At 43.4% G+C, this 23,995-nt stretch overlaps 1 protein-coding gene across 3 annotated transcripts in view; it reads right to left on the bottom strand.

Moving 5' to 3' along the window:
- Dnah6 (dynein axonemal heavy chain 6) overlaps positions 1-23,995 on the bottom strand; it is a 223,851-nt gene that overhangs the window by 122,036 nt on the left and 77,820 nt on the right. For all 3 annotated transcript variants that reach the window (XM_031382227.1, XM_031382226.1, XM_031382225.1), the window contains exons 27-35: positions 21,726-21,851; positions 21,485-21,640; positions 20,857-21,018; positions 14,809-14,946; positions 10,729-10,896; positions 7,542-7,690; positions 5,349-5,456; positions 3,162-3,717; positions 1,754-1,876 (exon numbers count right to left, since the gene is read on the bottom strand). In XM_031382227.1, the coding sequence (XP_031238087.1) occupies positions 1,754-1,876; positions 3,162-3,717; positions 5,349-5,456; positions 7,542-7,690; positions 10,729-10,896; positions 14,809-14,946; positions 20,857-21,018; positions 21,485-21,640; positions 21,726-21,851 (1,686 nt within the window). The remainder of the gene's footprint in view (positions 1-1,753; positions 1,877-3,161; positions 3,718-5,348; positions 5,457-7,541; positions 7,691-10,728; positions 10,897-14,808; positions 14,947-20,856; positions 21,019-21,484; positions 21,641-21,725; positions 21,852-23,995) is intronic.

A 23,995-nucleotide genomic window follows, 5' to 3' on the forward strand; every position in this document is an offset into this window, starting at 1 on the left:
TAAGAAATGGTGTGTGTATTAAGATAGTCTATCCATAAAATCATTCTCCAACTGTTTCAATGAACAATAGTTCTGCTTGGAGGGTGGCACAGACATTAGATGTAGGTAAGAAGCTGGTTCATTAGCTGTGATAATTTGGAAAAGCATTCATCTCAGAGAAAGAGTAATTTGTAAAGTCCTCTTCTTCAAACTTGATACAAGAGCTACAAATGTCAAGCAAAGCATCCAGTCTCGCTCTTTGTTGTTCTCTTTCCTACAAGACACTGTCACAAACAAGCTGAAAGTGTATATACTTGCTCTTTCAGAGGACTTAGGGTCCATTCTCAGAACCTACATGGTGGTTCACAGCCACCCATAATTCCAGTTCCGGGGAACCTGACAACCTCTTCTGACCTCTGTGGACACCATGCATGCATGTGCTACCCAGACATGTGTGCAGGCAAAACACTCACACATGTAAAATAAGTAAATCTTTAAAAAAAACAAAAAACTCCTGCTCTGTAAAAGACACTGTTAGGAGGATGAAAACTGAAAGATAATATCATTTGAAGAGATACTAGAGTACTGTTAAGACACCAAGAAGCCTAGGAGAAAACAGTTCCAAAAGATATAATTTGATACCTTGTAAAGGAGTTGTATTAAAGTGTACTAAGATTTCTCCCTCTACCCCCCACCTCATAGGGCTGCATATATATTCTGGTCTAGGCTGGCCTCAAACTAACTTGATATGCAGCTGCTCTATTCTTGATATCAGCAATAAAACAAACAAACAAACAAACAAACAAACAACTCAAGCAACCCCAGCTAAGTAATGGGCAACATTATGCCCTAGTACATAGCTTAGCAAAGATGACACACAGATACGAACCAGCACATAAAAGCATGCTTGAGAATCTTCAGATTGAAACAAGATCCTGCTGCACCTGTGCACTAAGCTGAATAAAGCCCAAAGCCCAAAAGTTTCAAATGATGTTAAGTATTTAAGGAACAGGAGCTCTCCTTCACTGCTGGTGTAAATACAAGATGGCGTAGCCACTGTGGAAGACAATCTGGAGATTTCTCACAAAGCTGGTATACACATCTGATCTAGAAACTATATTTCTATATACTTACTCAAACTAATCAAAATTTCAAGGAAAAAATGCACACTAGTGCCTGTAGCAGTTTTATTGATAAGTGCTCAAACTCCAGTCATCCAAAATGTCTTTTAGGAGGTAAATGGATAAGTGAACCATGATGTTAATATGATGAAATATTATTACTCAATATTAAAAAGAAAATGAGGTATCAGCCCATGAAAAGCATGAGGTTCCTTAGGTGCACTTTGCTAGGTTTTTTTAAAAAAAGCTAGTTCTAGAAGGTTATATACTATGATCCTGACTATATGGCTTCTGGGAAAGGTGGAACCGTGGGGGCTGCAGAGGAGAACATTGATTACTAGGTAGAAGGATGGAAGCATGAAGCAGCAGAGCACTGAGGAGCTTCAGGACAGGGAAGTGAAACACTGTAATGGTGGACACATGACTTTATGTGTTAAAAAAAAAAAATAAAACAAAACACAAACAACCCATGCACTGTACAATGCAGAGTGAACCCTGCAGGCAGGTGAGGTAGTGGATGACAGACTTATGGGTGTGTTCCTGGAGAATTCAGGGATTTGTGGACAAACCAAAAAGATGGCATTCCTCCAAGCTCACACACCACTAAAGTGATTGATGTAGGAAGACTTGAGAGGACATTGGGCTGCACTTACTTTTTTAGACATGTTGCTCATCCATGTTTTAACATAAGGCATCCACTTGAGTTCTTCGGGATCCACGAACACCATTCCACATCGGCTGACCGTGGCAGGAGAGGCCACCCTGAGGTCTTGCACCTAAAGTTGAACAGCTAATAGATTATTTTCATATCCCTTCAACTTCAGCACTAATGTATCACATTCTTAAAGTGTACGCTAACACAGAAAGGGAGAGTGTGGAAAAGCGTGGAAGAGCTGCATGCAATTTAAAAAGGAATAGACAAGTTAGGTGAAGGTTTAAAATAGAGCACATTGCCAGTCTCTGAGTTTCTGTCTGTCTCTGCCTCTCTGCCTCTCTGTCTGTCTGTCTGTCTCTGTCTCTGTCTCTGTCTCTCTCTCTCTCTCTCTGTGTATGTGTGTGTGTGTGTGTGTGTGTGTGTGTGTGTGTGTGTGTGTGTATGTGTGCATCTTTCAGTCTCTCTCAGCATCCCTGATTGGTCTAGTCTGCAACTCATGAGATCCACTGGCCTCTCTGCCTTCCAGTTGCTGGAATTACAGGTGTGCCCTACCACACCAGCGTATCATTTAATGCTTTAGTTTTTGTTGTTTTTTATATTATCTACTTCTTAAGGGTACATGATAGTCATTATCTTCCCTTTTGTTTGCCATTCTTGTATCCTAACATCTAGCCACATACATGGCACACAGCAGAAATTGTACATATCTGATGGATAGCAAGATTACGGGTAGTATTTTCTGTGAATTTTTGTAGCTGTGTCTGACTCTCACCTTTCTCACAAAGAGAAGGTAGTGCCCTGTCCTGACATAGTGGGATAATGTGGTCACAGAATGGATAAGAGTTTTTTTTTTTTTTTTTTACCTAGAAATTAAAATTATGCAAAGCATATACACATCTGTCTCCAAAACAATGCGAGTGAAGCTAGAAAGAATTCTACATCGCCGGGCGGTGGTGGCGCACGCCTTTAATCCTAGCACTTGGGAGGCAGAGGCAGGCGGATTTCCGAGTTCGAGGCTAGCCTGGTCTACAGAGTGAGTACCGGGACAGCCGGGGCTACAGAGAGAAACCCTGTCTCAAAAAAACAAAACAAAACAAAAAAAAAACAAAACAAAAAAAAAAAAAAAAAAAAAAAAAAAAAAAAAAAAAAAAAAAAAAAAAAAAAAAAAGAATTCTACGTCTATTTTATAGAGAAATGGGAACATAGGACAGGTATTATCCATTTATCACAAAGGATGATTTAATAAGTACTCAGCAAGTAAATAAAACACCTCCACAGATAAACGATAGAAACAGTGTGTCACTGTGGGTTGCTTTAAAACAGTATGTCACTGTGGGTTGCTTTGGCTTTGATCCTGATGTGTTAACTCAATGACTATCTCGCTTCCCAGCAAGGCAAGCATTTACCTCAAAAAGCATGTGGATCTGAGGTGTGAGTTTAATCCTTTCGCTGTTAGCCAGGCACAACATCTTGTTGTCATCCAACACAGTATTCATATTTTCAATCCAAAGAGCATCTACTGGCCCATCACTGATGATCCACTTATGATCTTCTGAAGTATCATTCACAGCCGCTCGGACACTTAGTGCCATCAAACCATCCTTCCATTCCAAGGTCACATTATTGACTTCGCCATATAACTCTCCCATTGTGATAGATTTGGGATTAAGAACATAGGTTTTTACCGGCTGATAAAAAGGATTGCCTGTGTTGAGTTTTTCCAGATTCCCTAAGGTTTCTGCTAATACTTGGTAAACTGTGGTCTTGCCGCCTCCCGTTGGTCCTACTAACATAACGCCATGTCTCACCAGCATAGTTTCGTACAACTGTATCACCTTCTTGACCATACATAACTCAGGCTGAAGGTTCTGGTTAACCATGACATCCACAATTGTCGACTGCAAAATACCATAGTCGTGTTCTGGAATTTGGACTCCGGGAAAAAGATCAGATATGATCCCACTGACAAAACAGAAATGACAGGTTAGGAGCCCCCAGCCATCTCTGCCTTCCCATACTTGTCATAAGTAACCAAATAGTCTTTTGATCATTCACAGCATGGGTCTGTCCTGGGAGGTGCCAGGATCCACCCCTACATCTGAATTCTTGTGTGATCTCATTTTCTGTATCTTAGACCAATGGTTTTTTTTTTCTGCACAGAAGGACTTCCCTCAGGATGAATAATAGGATTTATTTCTATCTGGCTCCCATGACATGGTAGTATAGCATCAAACATCCAACTGATGAACTTATCAATAGACTGAAAATTCTCATTTCAATGTTTCCTTGAAGCAGTAAGTAACCACATGTAGATATTGGGAAAAAAAGATGGAAGCTAAAATAGAAATTTAATAGGAGCTTTGGCAGATAGCTACAGGGTTATTTCATTTAAACGCTTTTTGTATATGGGTCTGTATATATTTTAGAAAGCTTCTAGAGTAGTAGGTCTGCATATGGCTTTTCCGAAAGGTCTGAAGTGCTGATTATCCCTTCATCCGTCGTACTCTACCCTGCTCTCACTCCTACCCCATTAACCCTTCCAGATCCATCATTCTGCTTACCCTTCATACCACTCTGTCCCCACTCTCCTCTCTTGAAAGCCCCCCACACTATGGCCATTTACTAACTTTGCCATGGGCCATGCTCTGGTGCAAAGCCAACACCCAAGAGTATATATTGTCAACACAATGAGACTTAAGAGGCTTTAACAAAAGACATAAAATTAGTTGGGCAGCATGAGGGAGGGGACCTGGGAGGAGTTGGGGAGGAGGGTGACTGGTATCAAAACCCATTGGATGAAAACTTCAAAAGACAAAATCTTGCAAGGAAAATAGAAAATTAGTACTAGCTGAAAAGGAAGGAAGGAAGAAGGAAAGAGCTGTGGAAACTCTGAGAAATCATTGAACAGAGCTATTCATATGGGAAGAAAGAGGCCGAGCCACCATTGCACAACAGATGCACAGATACACTGGAGATACACACATATGAATGTGTGATATGAAAACCTAAGTAAACTGTTGGCAGTGGTTCTCAACCTGTGGGTTATAACTTCTTTGGGTGTGGGGATCACATACCAGATATTCTGCATATCAGATAGTTACATTATGATTCATACTGGCAGCAAATTACAGTTATGAATTAATAAGTGGCAAAAAAATGATTTTATGGTTGGGGGTCACCACAACACAAGGAACTGTCTTAGAGGGTCACAGCAGTAGGAAAGTTGAGAATGGCTGGTTTAGAGGATTGAAGGAGACTACAGGAAGGAGAAGAGAGATGGGGAGCACAGAATGCACAGAGGTGGGGGACGTGGTTAGTGCATAATATAGACTTGGGTGAAAATGTCCCTATGTAACACAGTACCGTGGGCAATTCAGATTTCAAAGAAGAAATGTTTAAGTTACAATAAAAGATATATTCCTATTTCCTCTGTAACTCTGGGCCATCATAGTCTCACAAAATGCATTGGTTTTAAAGACATAAAAAGCCCCTGGGTGGTATCTTTTCCCTCTATATGGGTTCTTTTTCTCTCTCTCTTTTTTTTTTCTCTATATGGGTTCTAATGCTTGGCACCATGGGATCTGGGAACTTACCTGAACAGGAGAGCATCGTCTGTTAAGAATTTTGGCAAGTTGGAGTCTCGCAATGCTCTGATCAGGACCACATCTTCACTAAGGTCTGGGTTCTCTCTTTTTAGAGATCTAAATTCAGGAGAGTTGTTAAGAAGACACTGAGAGAATGTAAAACAGGGTGGAATGTTCTAGGCCTGTGGGTCAGGGACTCCACTGAGATTTCTGCTAAGGACTTGACCTGTGGTGTTGATTGCCTCTATCACAGCACAGGGACAAGTCCTTCTTTCACTATAAAGCCTAGAGAAGAGTGACAGGGACATTTTCTCAAATACCCTCCCCTATGGAGCTAGACTCTGTCCTATCTGAATTTAGAGCCCTGTGAGTGTATCACAGCAGCTCATAGCCCTTACCTGCTCTTAAAAAAATACTTACTTTATTTTTATTTATGAGTGTGTTTATGTACCCATGAAGGCCAAAAGGAAATTGTGAAACCCATTGGAACTGGACTTACAGACAGCAGTGAGCTACCCAGTGTGCATGATAGGCCCAATGTGGGTGCTGAGAATCAAACTCTGGAAGAACAGAAAGTGCTCGTAACTGCTGAGCCATCTCTCCAATCCCCTGTCTGCTCTTATCCTCCATTCAAAAGAGTTATCCTCTTCTCTCAAAAGCTGCTATAGGCTAGTTTGTCTTTCTCTGCAGTAACCTTCAGGCACAGCCCTGAGGTGGCCTCAGCACATCACGTAGATCGATGACTGTGCATTCATCAGTCTTACACATTGGGATGCAGTTGTGCTCTCTGAAAGCAAATGGATCTGAACATGTCGGATCCCTGCTTCTTACCCAGTGATGCTGTATAGAAGAAGTGTGCTGGATCTGGTGGGCTAAATAAAGTAAGGGACAGAGAGTGGGGATGGCAGTGAGATTTGGGCCATGGTTCAAGAGCTAGGGACCCTGGATGGACTGAACTGGGTTTAATGAGTCCTGTTCTGAGAGGAAGAGCTTAAAAAGAGAACAGATTCACTTTTAGGCACCCGGGAGGGGGGCAAGTCAGGAACTGAGGATGTCAGGTAGTCATGAAGGGAAAAGCTGGAGCCTGAAAGGAGAGTCTCCTTCACCAGAGCCTAGAAATCACCTTAGCTTTGAACTTGGACCCTTGCTGGGAAGATGAGAGTATGACAGACATTATCACAAACTGAGAAAAAACAACCAAGTCCCTTTTAACCCTTGAGGCTGTTTCAGGCAACATGGGGTTCATCTTCCAGCAGCATTTGAGCCTTTGAGTCCGCCTGACAGCACCCAAGGCTTTTTAAAAAATAGATTTTATTTCAAATCGTTGCATATGAAACACATGGGGGTATATGGGAGTGAGTGTAGCGTCCATGGAGGTCAAAAGAGGGTGTCACCTAGAATTGGAATTATAGATGATTGGAAGCCTTACAACACATAGCTGTTGGAAACCAAACTCAGGCCCCTCAGGAGCAGCAAATGTTCTTAACTAGTGAGTCATTTCTGTAGCTATGGTAATGGTGTTTGTTCTCTGAAACCCAATGCACTCAAGGAGCTCTGGACAAAAACAAGTTAGTTAGATAGAGCCCAGTTGGGCTCACAGGGAAGATTCATCCTTGGGTCACACAAGTGACGAAGGAGGGATTCTCACAAGAGCAGCAGCCTGTTTATTACTCTCTTAATTTTCATCAGACATTGCTTTCAAAGCCTGTGAGAGTCACCCATCTACATTTGATTACATGGTTAGAGTCTCTCTCTCTCTCTCTCTCTCTCTCTCTCTCTCTCTCTCTCTCTCTCTCTCTCTCACACACACACACACACACACACACACACATCCCTCTCTGTCTGTCTGTCTGTCTGTCTGTCTGTCTGTCTCTGTCTTCCTCCCTGAGTCTCTGTGTCTATGTGTCTGTTTCTGGGTGACCACCTGCACATGGGGACCAGAGAACAATCTTGGATGTCATTGCTCAGGAGCCACCCACCTTGTTTTGTAAGACAAGGTCTCTCACTGGCTTGAAGCTTACCAGTTCAGGAGCACTGGCTAGTCAGTTGGCCCAGTGATTTGCCTGTCTCTGCCTCCTCAGCTCTGTGACTGCAAGCATGCACAGCCATGCTTGGCTTTCTTACATGGCCTCTCATGATGGAACTCATATTCTCGTGGCTGTGCACTTTACTGACTGAGCAATCTCCCCTTGGGTTTCTTACCCAGCCATGACCAGTACAGACTTGACGGCCCTCATGCCAAAGTCATAGTGATCCTGCTGGGATAGCTGCTCACTGCAGAGCTTGTACATCTGCGTCATCTTCCTCGCTAGTATTTTACTCGATTCAAATCCTTCAGAATACAGAATCACCTAGGAGAGACAATATGAGGTAGTGCTTTACATTGTCTTGTCTGCAAAATATTAGCTGGATACGGATGTACTTGACACCCACCGATTCAAGAGTGTGGTAGTGATGTGACCAGCTACTGGACACTCCTGCACACCTGTTATCTCTGCTGTACCCCTGAACTGTGAGCCAAAGAAAACCTTTCTTATGTGAGTTGTTTTTGTCAGATCTGTTGTAACGGCAATGAAAGAAAGTGAAGGAAAAGAGCTAATGAAAAGAGCTTTCCGTGTCCCAGGAAGGTGACATTGTTCAGGGATTCTTGACTGTGATTCTTGAGTGTCTCTACAGATGGTGATGGAGCCTTGATGACACTTTGTACATAAAAAAATGTTCACACAGAGTTTGAATGGTGGTGTAAACTCTGAACACAAAAAGCAAGAATCAGGCTTCTCCATGCTGAGGAGAGCTACTCTGTGGGGATGGAATTACTGCTTTGGCCCCTTTAACCAAGGCCAGCTAAACAAAGGTTTCTCAGCCCTTCTCCATCTCAGAGAGCTACTGTCTTTATTTACATTTATTTATTTAGTAGGGGGGAGAGGGAGGGGAGGGGAGGAAGATGTGGAGAGAGAGAGAGAGAGAGAGAGAGAGAGAGAGAGAGAGAGAGAGAGAGAGAGAGAGAGAGAGAGAGAGAGAGAGATGTGAGTATGCATCATTGCATGCTTGTGGAAATTGCAGGGATTGGATTCAGGTTTTCAGGGTAGCAAGTGCCTTTACCTGCTGAGCCATCTTAGTGTCTTCCACAGCAGAGGCAGGAATGGAGTCTTCCTCCTACCCATCGTGCCCATGGTATCATACCCATCACACCCATAACGGGTGAGCTCAGAAGCAAGGTTTAGCCCACTGTATAGCCCACTCACTGCTTTCTGCTTTCTCTGGGGCCATTCCACTGCTGATTTCACGGTGCTCTGCACACTGTAGGTGATTGTGTGAGAAGTATTCTCTGCTGCCAGTTCATTTTCAAAGGCGCCTCCAGCCAGTTTCAGTCCAGACACAAGAGCCCTGCTAGAGTCTGCTAAGCTACGTACCCCAAGCTCCAAGTTTAGAACAGAAAACTATTGACAGCTAGTCTTGCCTAATGACTTTGCAGATACAAGTGCAACAAGGTCACACACCCCATAAGCTTAAAAGGTAGGGATGAAGATAAGCCCAGATATGACTTTTGTTAAGAATAAGACAAATGTAAGCAGAGGGAAGACACGGTGGCCTAGATGGTGTATAAGATCAATTTCTCCTGATTTCTCTGCCACAGAGGAAAAGGCGGGAGGGGTTTGTGTTAGGGTTTCAGTCAGCGTGCTTGCCATTCTAGGCTGTGGCCCAGCTTTGCAAGGTTAGAACGTCAGCTGCCTTGCTTTCCCTACCTGGAGTCCCCAGTGTTCTTATTCCGAAGTAAGACTATTTGTCACAATTAAAAGCATTTGCTGGTGAGAAGCCCTGGCTATTCATCTGTGACAACCACAGGAAGCATGCCTCAAGACTGGACTTTGAAATTCCTCCAATTTAGGGCTGAGCAACACAGTAGGGAGAAGTGGGAGGTGTGAGCACAGTATTGAACAGGTCATAGAGAGAAGCAGGAGCAAAGGCACTTCTTTGAACTGTCCTCTGCAGCATCACCAGGTCCCCAGGAGATGCGGGACGCCTCTGAATGAACTAATCAAGCACTATGCTAATTCAAGTAGAAGTTCCTCCAGAGTTGGTCTGGTCTAGCCTTAATCAATTCCCTTTACTTCAGGTAAAAGACGCTTTAATAATTCAAAGGAATGTGTTGGCCATGGGAGTAATGGGTTCTTTCCGAGAAATTCCATTCTAAAAGGGGAAGTGCCCATCAATATAAAGCTCAGCACAGAGCTCAAGGGAGCTTTGGGAGTTCTGAAAAGAAGCCCAGTGTTTTGGCCTTGGCGCCAGACAGATGAATCTCTGCGCAAACATTTGCTCACATCCTTACGAGCTGTCTGTACTTTATCATATATAAAGCGTACTTCAATTAGAAGTGCTTTGAGAAACACATGTAAGGTTTATACACATGGATTCTTACCTAGAATCGTTGAAAGAAAAGGATTCCTTGATATAGAAACAATAAACAATCATAATTTATTAATGACTACTGTTTTTTCCTTAGACGGCTAAGACTATTATTAATATTCAAGTGATTAATACAGCGTTGACCCAATGCTACTATTTTATTCCTTTTTTTTTTTTTTTTTTTTTTTTTTTTTTTTTTTTGAGATGATGTCTTACTCTGTTACCCAAGCTGATTTTGAACCAGGGACCAGACTGGGCTCCAATACTTCTTGACTCTAGTTAAATTTATATCCAAAGAGAAATGAGGATAATGTTGTCTTTTTAGAACTAATCCAGACATTTTAACTCCTAGAGATGAACTGATTAAACCTCAGCGGAGGGGTTAATTACATACATTGGTTCATTCCATATTTAGGAGTTGGTTTCTGAGGCATTCTAGATATTGGCAGTAACACTGAAAACTAAATATGCATGCAGAATGAAGCAGTCTCTGTTTACTCAGGGTGGATAATGATTGCTTGGGTGCTTAGAAAGTAAGATGTCATGACAATTGTCCACTTGTCACATTTTTAGGATCACCTGGGAAGAGAATCTCAATGAGAGATTGCCTGCATCGGGTTGGCCTGTGGTAATGTCTATGGGGAATTGACCTGTCCACTGTGGGCAGCACCATTCCCTACATTTGGTTCCTGGACTGAGTGTGTGTATGAGCTGAGTATAAGTGAGCAAGCATACATTCATTTCTCTCTGCTCTTGCCTATGGATGTGACTCACAGGTTTAAGTTCCTGTCCCCTTATCAGGTTTGATGGACTGCAGTCTGGAATAAATCCTTCCTCTCCTAAGTTGGTTTTGGTTGAGGCATTTCATCACGGTAACAAAAATGAAACTAGGAAATAAAAGGAGTTTCTGTCTCGAGAGAATTAGAAGGCAAATAAAACAAAGTGTGCATAAAACCTTGCTTCATTTGAGTCTGAAGCTCACCTCTGCAATCAGGGCGTAGTTAGGAACCATCATAGCCATCGGTCTGAACAGGGCCTTCAGGTTGTCTGGAAGTTCTGTTCTGCCTGCGTAGCCAGGATTCATGGTGATGAAAGCTGCGCAGGTCATAATGAGCTTGATTTCCCGTCCCTCAAACATGAATCTGGAGAGCTGTTAAGGGGTGGGGGTGGGGGGAGGGCTGTAAATAAACACCTCTGCTGAGAGACTGGGGAAGCGCTCTCTTGACCTGCCTATGTCCAGTCTCCTCTGGGTTCAGTGTTCACTGCTCTCTGCTCCAGCCTTGCCTTGCCCAGCCCAGGTTCTGTGCTCCTTCCTGACCCTGAAAGCCTCTGGTCTCACCATCTGCTGACTCTTCAGTCTACCTTCTCCACTCCTACTGTCTGGGACCCTCCAAAGAAATTCCAGTCTTGGTGTAGCCTTTGAGCACAGCGTGTGTGTGTGTGTGTGTGTGTGTGTGTCTGCCACAGTACAACTCCCTCACTTTCATTTAACAGTAGATGATTATTGAACACCTGTTGCAGGTTGAAGCCCTGGGTCACCCAGAGGGACACAGAATTGAAGGATACTCATGCTTGAGCCCTGCTGTTTGTAGTCAGACCTGGATGCTCTGACCATCTCATGTGGCAGATGCAACAGTGCTGTGTGTGTGTGTGTGTGTGTGTGTGTGTGTGTGTGTGTATACAAAACTCATGCTGGGAACAGCCAGGCTATTGGAGACCTGAAGCATGAGGAGGAACATTTTCAATTGATAATTGGACAATTTTTCAGGCAAGAGGGGCAAGCACAAGAAAGAACATTGCACACTCAGGGAATAAGCAGAAACCCACTTTGCTAAAGGGTACAACAAAGTTGATAACAATAAAGATGGCAGCATAGCTAGGCCTGGTGCTGTGGAGTGATTATGAAATGTCCCCCTCAGGCTCTTTGTTGGAACATTCAATTCCTAACTGGTGGTGGTGTTTCAGGAGGCTGTAGAACCTGGAGGGGGCAGCTTCTCATTGGAAGAAGTGAATCACTAGAGGTAGGCTTTGAGGTTCTGGCCGACTTCTTGTCTGCTTTCTATTTCTTGACTAGCCAGTTACCTCAAGCTCCTAACACTGTGCCTTCACTAGCAGGCCTTAGCCTTTACTTCCATCTCTTCTCTGTCTTGATGGACTGTATCATCCTTAACTGTAAGCCACAATAAAGCCCTCTTCTCTAAAGTTGCTCCTAGTCAGGTATTTTTATGACACGAAGTACACTGGGCTCTGAGTACCAGGGGTCTTGCATGCTAAGCTGAAGTATTTCCCCTTTGCCTCAGTGCTTGTAGGAAGAAAGGACTTGAGAGGGATGGAGTTGGGGTGATAATGGTCAGTTTGGGCAAACTACAGACTGGGATATGTGTGAGAATCGTCAGGGCGGAGACAAGAGCCAGAATCTGAGAATGAAGGGCTCCCAGGAGATGCAATTCACACCATCCAGTGATAGTTTAGATTCTCGGGGGATGCTAAAGAGACAAGACAGAGATAAAGCCAAGGTTCCGAGTTGGGTCCCTGGACGAAGGTCCTGTACTAGGCACGAGACTGTAGTACATGTGGAACCACACTACAAACTGGTGAAATGGAGCATACTCACACCCATGGAATCTCAGAGATCTGAGACAGTAGGAGGTAGAGCCCTGAATGCCAGCTCTGAGATGATTAACCACGACCACCAATTGAGAGGACTAGGGAACACTCAGTCACATAGCATAGCACATGGAGTTCTTCATACTAATGAGGTATTTAATAGCCTTATCCCTTCAGCCTTCCCTTCAGACTGGAGAGTCTCATGCCCTTCCGCCCTAAAAGTATATAATCCCTGGTTCACCCCCAAATAATGTGTATGCTTCCACATCCACCACCAATAGAGCAATACAAACAAGCAAGGATCCTTTCAGAAAGCTGCTTCATTAAAGATCCCCACCAGGGAGGCCTTTGCTTAAAGGAGCCATGACGCTAAGACTCCCGAAGAAGGCCTTTCTCTTCTCCTGCCCCTCTGGTACTCAGCACTCACCCCAAATTGGACCAGATCCTGCCCTACTAGGGCTCCATTTCCCCCTTCCTGCCCGGTGTGCAGACTCCCTGAGGGGAAACATTGACTGCAGGTTATCCCCACCCCAGTTCCTGATCTCCTCTCTGAGCTGATACCTAGACACTACTGGCCAAGAGAGGCAGAACCTAGGACCCACAATGAGCCCGCAATGCCACATGAGACTAGAGGGGAAGACCCGGTGGAGCTGAGCCCTGTGTCGCTGCCTGAGAAGGAAATGGTGAGTGTTCTGGCTGCTGCGGAATGGATACTTGTGCTGTCCAGGACTCTACACTTATGTTTCAATTACTTCATTGGTTCTAGACAGTGTAGCCAACTCTGACTAGAGGGCTGGGCTCCAGCTGGGAATGCATCAAGCAGCCTCCACTCTCTCTGTTTCCTGTTCCCTTTGATCCCCAGATTTGCTCTCTGTGGGTGACTCAGCAAGACCGTAATGATTTGCAAAATCTATCTGGATATCTTTGCATTTAATCCACATCTTCACAGAGTAGATGGGAAGCAGGACTGAATGCAGATGATAGAGGAGTCACTTGGATTCAGGTGTGTATCTGTGATGCCTGTAGAAATAATTTTCTACTTCTTTGAATCATCTTCACCTGCATCCATCTCCTTCCCAAAAGGTTAATACAAATATAAACGCACCACAGAGATTTGCTCTTAGCCACTCACTAAGTCCAGCCCTAACTTTCTTTCTTTTTCTATAATTCCCTACTTTACAGAGGTCATTTAAAAAAAAAAATCCTTAACGTTTTTTCTATTTGCTTTTAATTAAAATATTTTGAGTTGTTTCATGCATGGTTTGTCTTCTCTGCCATCGTCCACAGGACTCAGGGGTCATAGGAACGTGCAGGAGCAGACTTGAAGCCCAGCTTCATCTCTGGCTTTGTGCAAAGGAACTTTTAAAGGGACAGAGTCTACGCTCCTCTAGAGCCTGGGGAGAGTGGCCAGCTGGGGTTTCCACGTTGGACTTGATAACTTTAATAACCCCCAGCTTCGCAATATCAACTTATGGATGGAGCCTTAGGAAATCGGGTGTCTTCTGGAAGGGGCCCAGGGAGGAATTAAGGGACTTGTGGCAGTTAGTTCCCCTGAGGGGATGAGGGAAGTTCTGGTTTGTTTGTTTGTTTGTTTTGGTGTTTCGAGACAGGGTTTCTCTGTGTAGCCCTGGCTGTCCTGGACCTCACTCTGTAGACCAGGCTGGCCTCGAACTCAGAAATCCGCCTGTCTCTCCCTCCCAAGTGCTGGGATTAAAGGTGTGCTCCCCACCACTGCCCAGCAAAAGTTCTGGTTTGTGAAGGCCAAATTGTGCTGCTTGTTGGCGACCAAACCTAGTCAGTCTATCCTTCATGGCCATCACCTGCCAAACACAAACCCCCTTCTTCAGGCATGGGGGTGTGTTAAGTAGCAGGGTCACTTCATTGGACCCTCGAATTTTCTAGTATCGAACTATGAAGAGCTTGCGTAAAGATTTATGGGCTCCTTGGGCTTCTCAGGTTTTCTCCTCTGTTTTCCCACCAACACTCTGTAGATCCTGGAAGCCACGAAGAAAGTGATGTGGCCCAGAAAAGAGGGCATTAAAGAAACGCAGGTATGTAAATGTCAAAATCAAGAGACGAAAAGTGAGGAGGAAGTGTGTGTGTGCGCGCGCGCGCGTGCATGCGTGTGTGTGTGTGTGTGTGTGTGTGTGTGTGTGTGTGTGTGTGTGTGTGTGTATGTATTTTGGGGGTAGGAAGAAGGGTTTCCTGAGCTCAAGCATTAAGGTCTCTGTACCCTCATGAGCTCAGGCTAATGCCTCTCTGTATCTCCAGGATCTAGCACAGCATGTATTTCTTCATTTTGCTTAGACCAGGACTTCATATACCCAAGGAAGTTCTGTGGCATTCACCGATTATCCTGAAAACGATATCCTTCCTAAGGCAGGATATCGTTTTCGCTGAATTCATGACCAATCTGAGAAAGCTATGTTACTAGCCAGCCAGCATGACATCTCACCTTTGCAGCTTTGGCATTCCTAATGGTGATGAGTTGCTGGGCAATGACCGACAGGACTTCTATGTCAATCCGGTTGAATTCGTCAAAGCAGCACCAGGCTCCCGACTGTGCCAAGCCACTGAAGAAGCGCCCCATCATCTGAAACACAAGCAAAGCTGATCAACTTCAGGCTGCCTTGTTGGTTCCCTCTAATGTTTATAATCTGGAGCTAAGACGCTATTGAAGGGTGGTTTCTGGAATGTTGTTGCCAATGGTCTTCTAGCTATGGTGAGCATTGTTCTCCAGCATCAAACACATTTCTACAAGAGGACATACCCTTTTGCTTCCCATTAAGTGGTTTAAATCTGATTTTTCTCTTAAATAAAATGATAACTTAGAGCATGTGTTCTCGGGGAATCTTCATTCATAACCTCCACTGAGCTCTGGAAAATATTTTCAGGTTCTCAAAAAAATGTAACACATGGAAGAGAAAAACTTGACTGTTGGAAAAGACCTTGTAGAGTTTCACTAGTGGGAATTTCCATTGCCTCTGAACCACTGTGGCAGAAATGCACGAGAATGCTGAGCAGAGGGACTGCTGCCCTGAGAGTGAGTCTCAATTGTTCTTTTTATAAAAGATTTATTTTTATGTTATGTTTGAGAATTTTGTCTTCACTATGTATGTGCACCGTGGAGATGCAATGTCCACTTAAGCCAGAAGAGGGAGCTGCATCTCCTGGAACTGAAGTTACAGTTGTGAGGCACCATGTGATTGCTGGGAACTGAACCTGAAACTTGCAAGAGCTTCCAGTGCTCTTAATTGCGGGCCTGAGCCACCTTCCCAGTTCGTGTTGACTTATTCTATAACAGAATCCTAATGGTGAATGAGAAAGACTGTGTACTTGTGCCATGTGTATAATGTCTTTGAAGACTGGAATTTTTGGTTGATATTCCTTTACAGTATGCATGTTGCTAAGAATGGAATTGATCCACTTTCCGTCTCAAGGTCAAGTGAACTGTACAGTTAGTTACTACTCTTCCTCCTATTCCAGCAAGCATAGGTACAGGTCTCTCTCCTTTCTGCCCCCTCTTCCCCCCATGTGTGTCTCTATTTGTGTGTTTATATTCATACCTGCTCCCATGTGATAAAGCCATGATGTAAAGGAGAAAAAAAAGTGGCAGGGAGAAAGTTTTGAGGAAAAAAATTTCTAGGAGATGAAAAAGCATTGAAATAGATCAGGTAACTTAGAAAAGTGTAGCCCTAAGGTAGAGAGAGGGAGACATACTCTTCAGTAATGTGTTCAAGAATTTCCAGACCCAGCATTAGTAAGTGCAAGGAGAGCAGACATAAGCCCCAGGACAGTTTGGCTTGGCCCTTCCCTCCCCTTTTCTATGCAGAAGAAACAAGGTGTAGGCAGAATGTTTTTATGCATAATGTGAATTTATCCAGGTGTTATTCAAATGTTGATTATTCTGCCTTCATATCTTGTTTCAATCCAGACATGGCATTGGATTGTTCATGTCAAGAATCTCTTGCCTCAAGTTTGTGAAAACAATCCTTACCACTTATTATTTGCCTTGTCAAGAAAAGCTAATCACCCAATGGCTGGGCAGAAGAGAGAATAGAGTGATAGTTCCACCAGTTAGAGAAGGGGTGGGGTGGGGTTGAGCTACAAGGAGGAAAGAGTTCATAAGAATTCAGCTGGAGAATGGAAGGCCCTGAATGCAAGTATCATGGGGATTTGGGCTGAGAGGCAGCCAGATTAGTTTAGGGATTAAAATAGGTAATTGACTGCCCAAGTATTGAGGTAAAGCCTTAAATAAACTTTGCCCTCTCTGTGTCATTATAGGAGAACTAGCTAGGATAAAGAAAAACAGCCACTGTATTAATTAACTATGCATAGTTATAGTAAAATTAACTTGTATGACAAGGTTATTGAGATTTCAACAGTGACTTCCCCATCAATTAAAATGCCAAGACCTCATTGTAGACAAAGGAGGAGACCTATTTAGGGGCCATACTAGGAGATCATGGGAGAAAAGGACATTGGCGATAAGGTCAGGAAAGCAGAGATAGGAAATAAAGATGATTCCAAATCTCTCAATTCAGTCATTGATACTCAGTAATAATAAACCACGGCTCTACTCAGGAGTGAAAACAACTGAGATGTGAACACTTAAGAGGAAAATCCTCAGCTGTCACTCAATAAGGTCTACTGGTTGCTCCATGTCCCACTCTCTGTGGGGAAGTCTGTTCTCCATACATACTATAACCTCAAAGAGCCCAGCTCACATTTTGGGGAAATAAGCTACCCACAAAAACAGCTTAGTCCTCTCTTCATATGTGTAAGCCAAGAAGTCAACCAACAGGTGCTTAGGTGAAGGCCAACGTGCAGAAAAAGAAGGAATGAAATAAATGAGCAACCCTGGAGGAAATAAAAATCATTTAGGAAATAGGCAAGCATTTGAAATAATTCCAGGGGAATCCTCAGAGAGATTTGGGGGCAACTTGCATTCTTTCATTTCAATAAAAGGTTGGCAGAGATAAATCTCTGAAAATTAATAATTCTGTGGCAGACATTAGAAAAATTAAAACATTTGCTGAACATCAGAATGGATCAAGCTGGCATGGAGCAAGGTACTTTCTCCTCAGGGGATGCCTGTTTTTTGGTGTACATGAAGATTTCCAAGCAATACTCACATGTGGGCAACTTAACGGAACAAAGAAGGAAGGAGCTGGTCTTGATTTTTGATGTAAGTTCTTTGCTAAAATATGTCTCCTTGAGTACATGCCTATACAGATGACCCTCTCGTTCTGACACTCTTGACTGAGGACTGTAGGAGTTTGAAGTCTAGCCCTTACATGGGCTGTCTGCAACAAATCCCAGTGGATGCTAAGAGCAGCCTGGCTGAAACCAAACCATATCTTAGTGTGATGCATTGGTCCAGGATGCAAAGCTTTCAGCCTGCTTAACAGAGGGGTGGTCCCAATTAGTGATTTTATGAAAAGATGCTTCTAGTGACCAACTTATTAACAAATGCTGTTGCAAGTCAGGTAGTTTCCATTTCTTTCTTTTTCCTTTAAGATATGTTTTTAATTTATAGGTGTGTGTGTGTGTGTGTGTGTGTGTGTGTGTGTGCGCACACACACACACACACACACACACACACACACGCGTACACGCCCATGCGCACATGCACCTATATGTACTTCTGACTCTGTATGTGCATATGTGCCCGTATGTTCAGGTGCCTGAAGAGGCCATAAGAGAGCATAGGATTTCCTGGAGCTGGATTTACAAGTGATTGTGAGCTTCCCAGCATGGGTTCTTGGAATTGAACTCAGGTTCTCTGCAAGAGTAGCACACACTCTTAACTACTAAGCCATTTCTCCAGCCTCCTTTCGATGTAAGCGATGGAGAGGACAAAGCCTAAGAGCCAAAGGTAGACAGAAACACATCTCTAATCAAGCATAATTACGTTTGTCCCTTGTCCCAACGAAGGAGAAGGCATACTTGGTGAAGTGATGGAAATTAGACCCGTGTCCTCTGGAAAAGCAGCCAGTATTCTCAGCCATTAAGCCATCACATATATTTTTCATATATGTGTACATGTGCCTCTCTGTGTGTATGCACATGTGTGTGCAAGTGCCTGTGAAGGCCAGAAAGGGGCTCTGGGCCCCTAGAGCTGTCCAAGGTGAGTGCTGTGAGTTGAACTTGGGTCCTCTGCAAGCAAGCACTCTTAACTGCTGAGCCATCGCTCTAGCCCCTGCTCTGTATATCCACAAATTGCCATACACTGGCTGGCTTCAAACAACATATATATATTATGTTATAGTTCTAGAGGCTAAAATTCAGAAATCAGTGTGTTGCTAAACCATGCTTACCCAGGCAAAATACCTTTCTTGTCTCCAGATTTCAGTATTTGCAGACAATTCCTATCCTGACTTCCTAGCTTGCACTGTATTCCTCTGACCTCTGCTTCTAGCATGTCTTTTCACATGGCTTTTCCTTCTATTTATGCGACTGTATTCACAGTTCATTCTTAGAAGGGCATTTGCCACTGGATTAGGTGCATTCAGCATCAGCATTATCTCATACATCGTTAAAGCTTCTATCCCTATATCAAGCAGTTAGATGTCAGGACTTGACTGGCAGATGTCAGAACTTGTCTATCATTTGAGTAATACGCCTACAGTGTGCAGAAGGAAGTGCTGGTAGAAAGCAGTGGTAATTCTGTGATGCATTTCATGATAGTGCCTATCTAGGTAGTGGGCCAAAGGACAGCCCACCAGACGCGTTGCTGAAGATGCAGCAGTTACTGGGTTAGCTGGGAGCAGGGAACATTCAGTCATGTTGGGTTTAGATGGAGTGCTAGGCCTCTTCTCACACACAATACAGTATACTTCCTTTATCTTACTTCATTGTGACATCCAGTAACTCAGTGTGATGGTTATGATTTATGAAATTGTGGTCAACTGGAGAAGCAGATAGAATTGAATGTCTCATCTAGTTTAATAAAATCCCTGGGTGATTCATATACACAAAAGTTTGAAAACACTGTTATAGAGGAGGTAAAGAAGGAGACTAGGATCCAAAGGAATTCTTTCCTTGAAGGGCACTGAGTACATTTTTCTGTTAATTCTTGTCTAGGGGTCTGATATGTCCTCAAGTCCTGCAAAGGGCAATTTTAGCCTGAGTACTGTGTGAGACACTGACATTTCATACTTCATTTCCATACAAAGCAGAGACAAGTACTGAATAACGTGCAAATGTCATAAACAATGACAGGAACTGGAAGGCAGAAAGTTGGCAGACAGCATCTAAAAAGGTCTTATTCAGTGAACTGAGTGTTCAGCTTCTAAAAATAAAGAAATAAATATATGTTTCTTGTGTTTTTAATAGCATCCCTCAGAAAGAACTGAAGACCCAGCAGGGATCTTTGCAAGCCCCCAACGGTCCCTGAGGGTGTCTGGGGGGCCAAAGCATCTTCACGATAGTACTAACTTGTCATCTGCTTTTTACACTCAGCTACCTGAGAAAAATATAAAAATATCCCTCAGTTTTCAGAGCACATTTCCATGAAAGACTAGATCTTCTTCAGATAACTCAGCCAAAGCAACAAGCCTCAACAGATAACGGGGGAAAATATGAGAACATAGTTGTCATCATTTTGCCAGCCATCAAAGATTTTAAAAGACATGTAAGTCGCCAGTAAGATTTTTGCCTGTGAAGTTCTTTTTCACAAAATGGATGTCTACGTTAATATTATTATTGTTGGTATTTTAAGTCAAATAAATATATAAAACAAACAGTCATTAATTTCTAACATGAAATATTAACAGATATAATTTGTTTGGATAATTTTTAGAGTATGAAGGGAATTATGAACAAGCATACCAAAAACCATCCTATTAATTCTCCCTCCCTCTGTGCACTTCAAGTTCTTGAAGGCTGCTTGTATGTCTGGTGATGTGGAGAATCAGACTCACTAGGCAAGTGTTCAGCGGCTACACACCAGCCTTCATTCTTCACAGGTATCAGAGTCCCTCAACTGCCACCTTCTCCTGTAAAGTTAGATTTTGTTGAATCCTCCCTGAATGCAATCTAGCCTATCTCACCTTTTATTCCACTCACTTATGCATGGATTTTAAGAGATTACTTGATTATTTTTGTGTGTGCTTCTGTGCATGTGTGCATAGGCATGCAGTGTCTGTGGAGGCCAGAAGAGGGTGTCAGACACCCTGGAGCTAGAGTTATGGGTGGTTGTGAACCAACTGATGTGGGTGCTGGGAAAGCGACTCAGGATTTCTGAAGGAGCAGCAAGCACTCTTAACTGCCTAGCCATTTCACTCTTTGACAAGTCTCCCCTGAGTTGGTTTTTACCCAGATGACCTGGCCCACCGCATGCTGGCCTGCTCTGTTTGTTCATTCTTCTTTAATACCACCACTCTCTTCTCCATCCAACCACCTCAGTTTCTCCTCACTTAAAGTCATGCTGCAGACGAAGAGAGCTGATGAAAGCATTTAAGATTAAAAAGCACATTCAGATTAAAAACTACAACTGCACCTTGTAGTCCAAACCGTCAGAGCAGTTGAAGACCACACACTGGATGGCGAGCGCTTTTGCTAGGTCTTTGGTGGTCTCTGTTTTCCCCGTGCCAGCAGGGCCAGCTGGTGCACCTCCGAGGTCAAGCTGCAAAGCCCCCATGAGGCAAAGATAGCAGCGATCCTGAAGAAAACAATTGATTGTTGTTATCGAAGAGAACTGGCTTTAAATACAAATTCATAGGTCTAATTCACTTATTTGATAGAAGTGTGAGCGTGTGTGTCAACATTAGGTCAATCGTTTTTATTTTTTTGAGCCGAGGTCCCTCACTGATTTCTTAGTCTGGCTGACCAGTGATCTGCAGGGATCTTCCTATGTCTGCTTCCCTAACACTGTGATTGCAGCCCCAGGCCTCTATGTCTAGCTTCTTATACGGCTGCTAGGGATCTGAACTCTTCATGGCTGCATGGCAAGCACTTTCCAGAAGGAGATATCTCCCTGGCCCTGAAAAATTCTAGCTAAAATGTACTCGCAGACCCAGGAGCACAAATCAAGCAACGCCAAGTCTTTGCTTTGTAAAGATGTGGTGACGGTGAAAATGATCATGATTGCCCTGGGCCAGCGTGAACCTCACTGCTCAGTGACGTACTGTGAGAGGAGTGATGACCAGTCTCGGACATGCTCCCAAGTACTCGTAGGCGTAGGTGTACTGAGACAAGGCCATTCTAGCCACGCAGTTGTCCAGGTCCATGTCCCAGTAATAGCGCAGTTGCCGCTGCCAGTCGAAGGAGTCGGCTGAGTCTACCTACATCGGTGACAGAAATGATAGGTGGGTGAGACGTGTGGAGTTTGCCTCTTGGCATGCCACTTTCCTTCAATGAGGCATTTACCTTGGTTTCAACCAGTTCAGAAACGATATCTCTTGCGTGCACATCGATGGTAATCAATGCAGTTATGATGTTTCTGTGTAATTTAGGAAGACTGCCTCGAACTATTGCGGCCAGGGCATTTAATCTCTATGAATGAAAGAATTTCGGCAGTAAATTTTCAACCTCATCTTGCAGTTTTTATTATTAGATTTTAAAGTAGATAAGTGATTTTAAAAAACCCATATAATTAGAAAACTTTATAATTCTGTGACCAAATGATAGAATGTTTTAATTCCCTAAGATTTCTATGAAGTACAGACTATCTTTTTTGTATTTAAGATTTAGACACCCTTTAATTCCAGCACTTGGGAGGAAGAGGCGGGCAGATTTCTGAGTTCGAAGCCTGGTCTATAGAGTGAGTTCTAGGACAGCAGGGCTATAAAACAAAACAAAACAAAACAAAACAAAGTCCTGTCTTGAAAAAAAAAAAGATTTAGACAGCGTTTTTGCATTGAAGCCAACTGATGATCAATAACTGAATAATTGGATGGTTGTAACACAGCTGTGGAATAGCAAAATTATACCTGTTTGGACATTTGCTTCAGGAAAGCCTCTGGTACATGGTGAAGTCTTTGGGGATAGACTGCTCTCCTTGGAAATTTATCAGACATGGTGGCACATGCCTTTAATCCCAGCACTCAAAGGCAAAGGCATGTGGATTTCTGTAAATTTGGGACTATCCTGGTCCATACAGAGTTCCAGGCAAGCCTGGTGGTACTTCTGATTCATAGGGGTCATTTTCTACTACTGCTAATAAAAAATTTGGATCTGTCTCAACACTGGGAGTAACTGGGACCAGTGGGACCCAGGCACGCAGGAACTCCACGGGTTCCTTCCCTTCTGGGCTGGTGCCCTGAGCTGACCTTGGGTGCAAACTCTGCAGCCAGTCCCACAACACCCAGAGGAAGCTCCACTCCCAGGTGCTCTAACATGCCCAGGATCCCAGGATCCCAGGATCCCGGGATCCCAGGATCCCAGGATCCCAGGAACTTGGTTACACCTGGATCTCAGGGTCCCAGAGACAGCTTGACTCTCAGGAGCTCTGACACACAAAGGATCTCAGGATCCCAGGATCCCAGAATCACAGGATCATAGAGATAGCTGGACTCTGAGAAGTTCAGACACAACCAGCATCACAGGAAGGATGAGCTCTAGTCAGATATAGCCAGGGTAGGTAGCACTAGAGATAACCAGATGGTGGGAGGCAAGCATAAGAACATAAGCAACAGAAACCAAGGTTACTTGGCATCATCAGAACCCAATTCTCCCACCATAGCAAGTCCTGGACACATCATCACACAGGAAAGGCAAGATTTAGATCTAAAATCACTTCTCATGATGATAGAGGACTTAATTTAAGAAGGACATAACTCCCTTAAAGAAATACAGGAGAACACAGGTAAACAGCCAGAAGCCCTTAAAGAGGAAACACAAAAATCCCTTAAAGAATTACAGGAAAACACAATCAAACAGGCAAAGGAAACAAACAAAACTATCCAGGATCTAAAAATGGAATTAGAAACAATAAAGAAGTCACAAAGGGAGACAACCTTGGATTTATAAAATCTAGGAAAGAAATCAGGAATCATAAATTTGAGCATCACCAACAGAATACAAGAGATAGAGAGACAATTTCAGGGGCAGAAGATACCATAGAAAACATTGACACAACGGTCAAAGAAAACACAAAAAGCATTTGCATAGAAAACACTGACACAGGGTGGTGGTGGCACACGCCTTTAATCCTAGAACTGGGGAGGCAGAGGCAGGCAGATTTCTGAATTCAAGGCCAGCCTGATCTACAGAGCAAGTTCCAGGACAGCCAGGGCTATACAGAGAAACCCTGTCTTGAAAAACGAACAAACAAACAAAAAACATTGACACAATAGTCAAAGAAAACACAAAGAGCAAAAAGCTCCTAACCCAAAACATCCAGGAAATCCAGGACACTAAGGATAATAGGTATAGAAGAGAGTGAAGATTCCCAACTTAAAGGGCCAGTAAATATCTTTAACAAAACTATAGATGAAAACTTCCCTAACCTAAAGAAAGAGATGCCCATGAACATACAAGAAGCCTACAGAACTCCAAATAGACGGGACCAGAAAAGAAATTCCTCCCGTCACATAATAATCAAAACACCAAATGCACAAAACAAAGAATAAATTTTAAAAGCAGTAAGGGAAAAAGGTCAAGTAACATATAAAGGCAGGCCTATCAGAATTACGGCA

The sequence above is a fragment of the Mastomys coucha genome, unplaced genomic scaffold (genome assembly GCF_008632895.1).
Source record: "Mastomys coucha isolate ucsf_1 unplaced genomic scaffold, UCSF_Mcou_1 pScaffold20, whole genome shotgun sequence".
Taxonomy (NCBI): domain Eukaryota; kingdom Metazoa; phylum Chordata; class Mammalia; order Rodentia; family Muridae; genus Mastomys; species Mastomys coucha.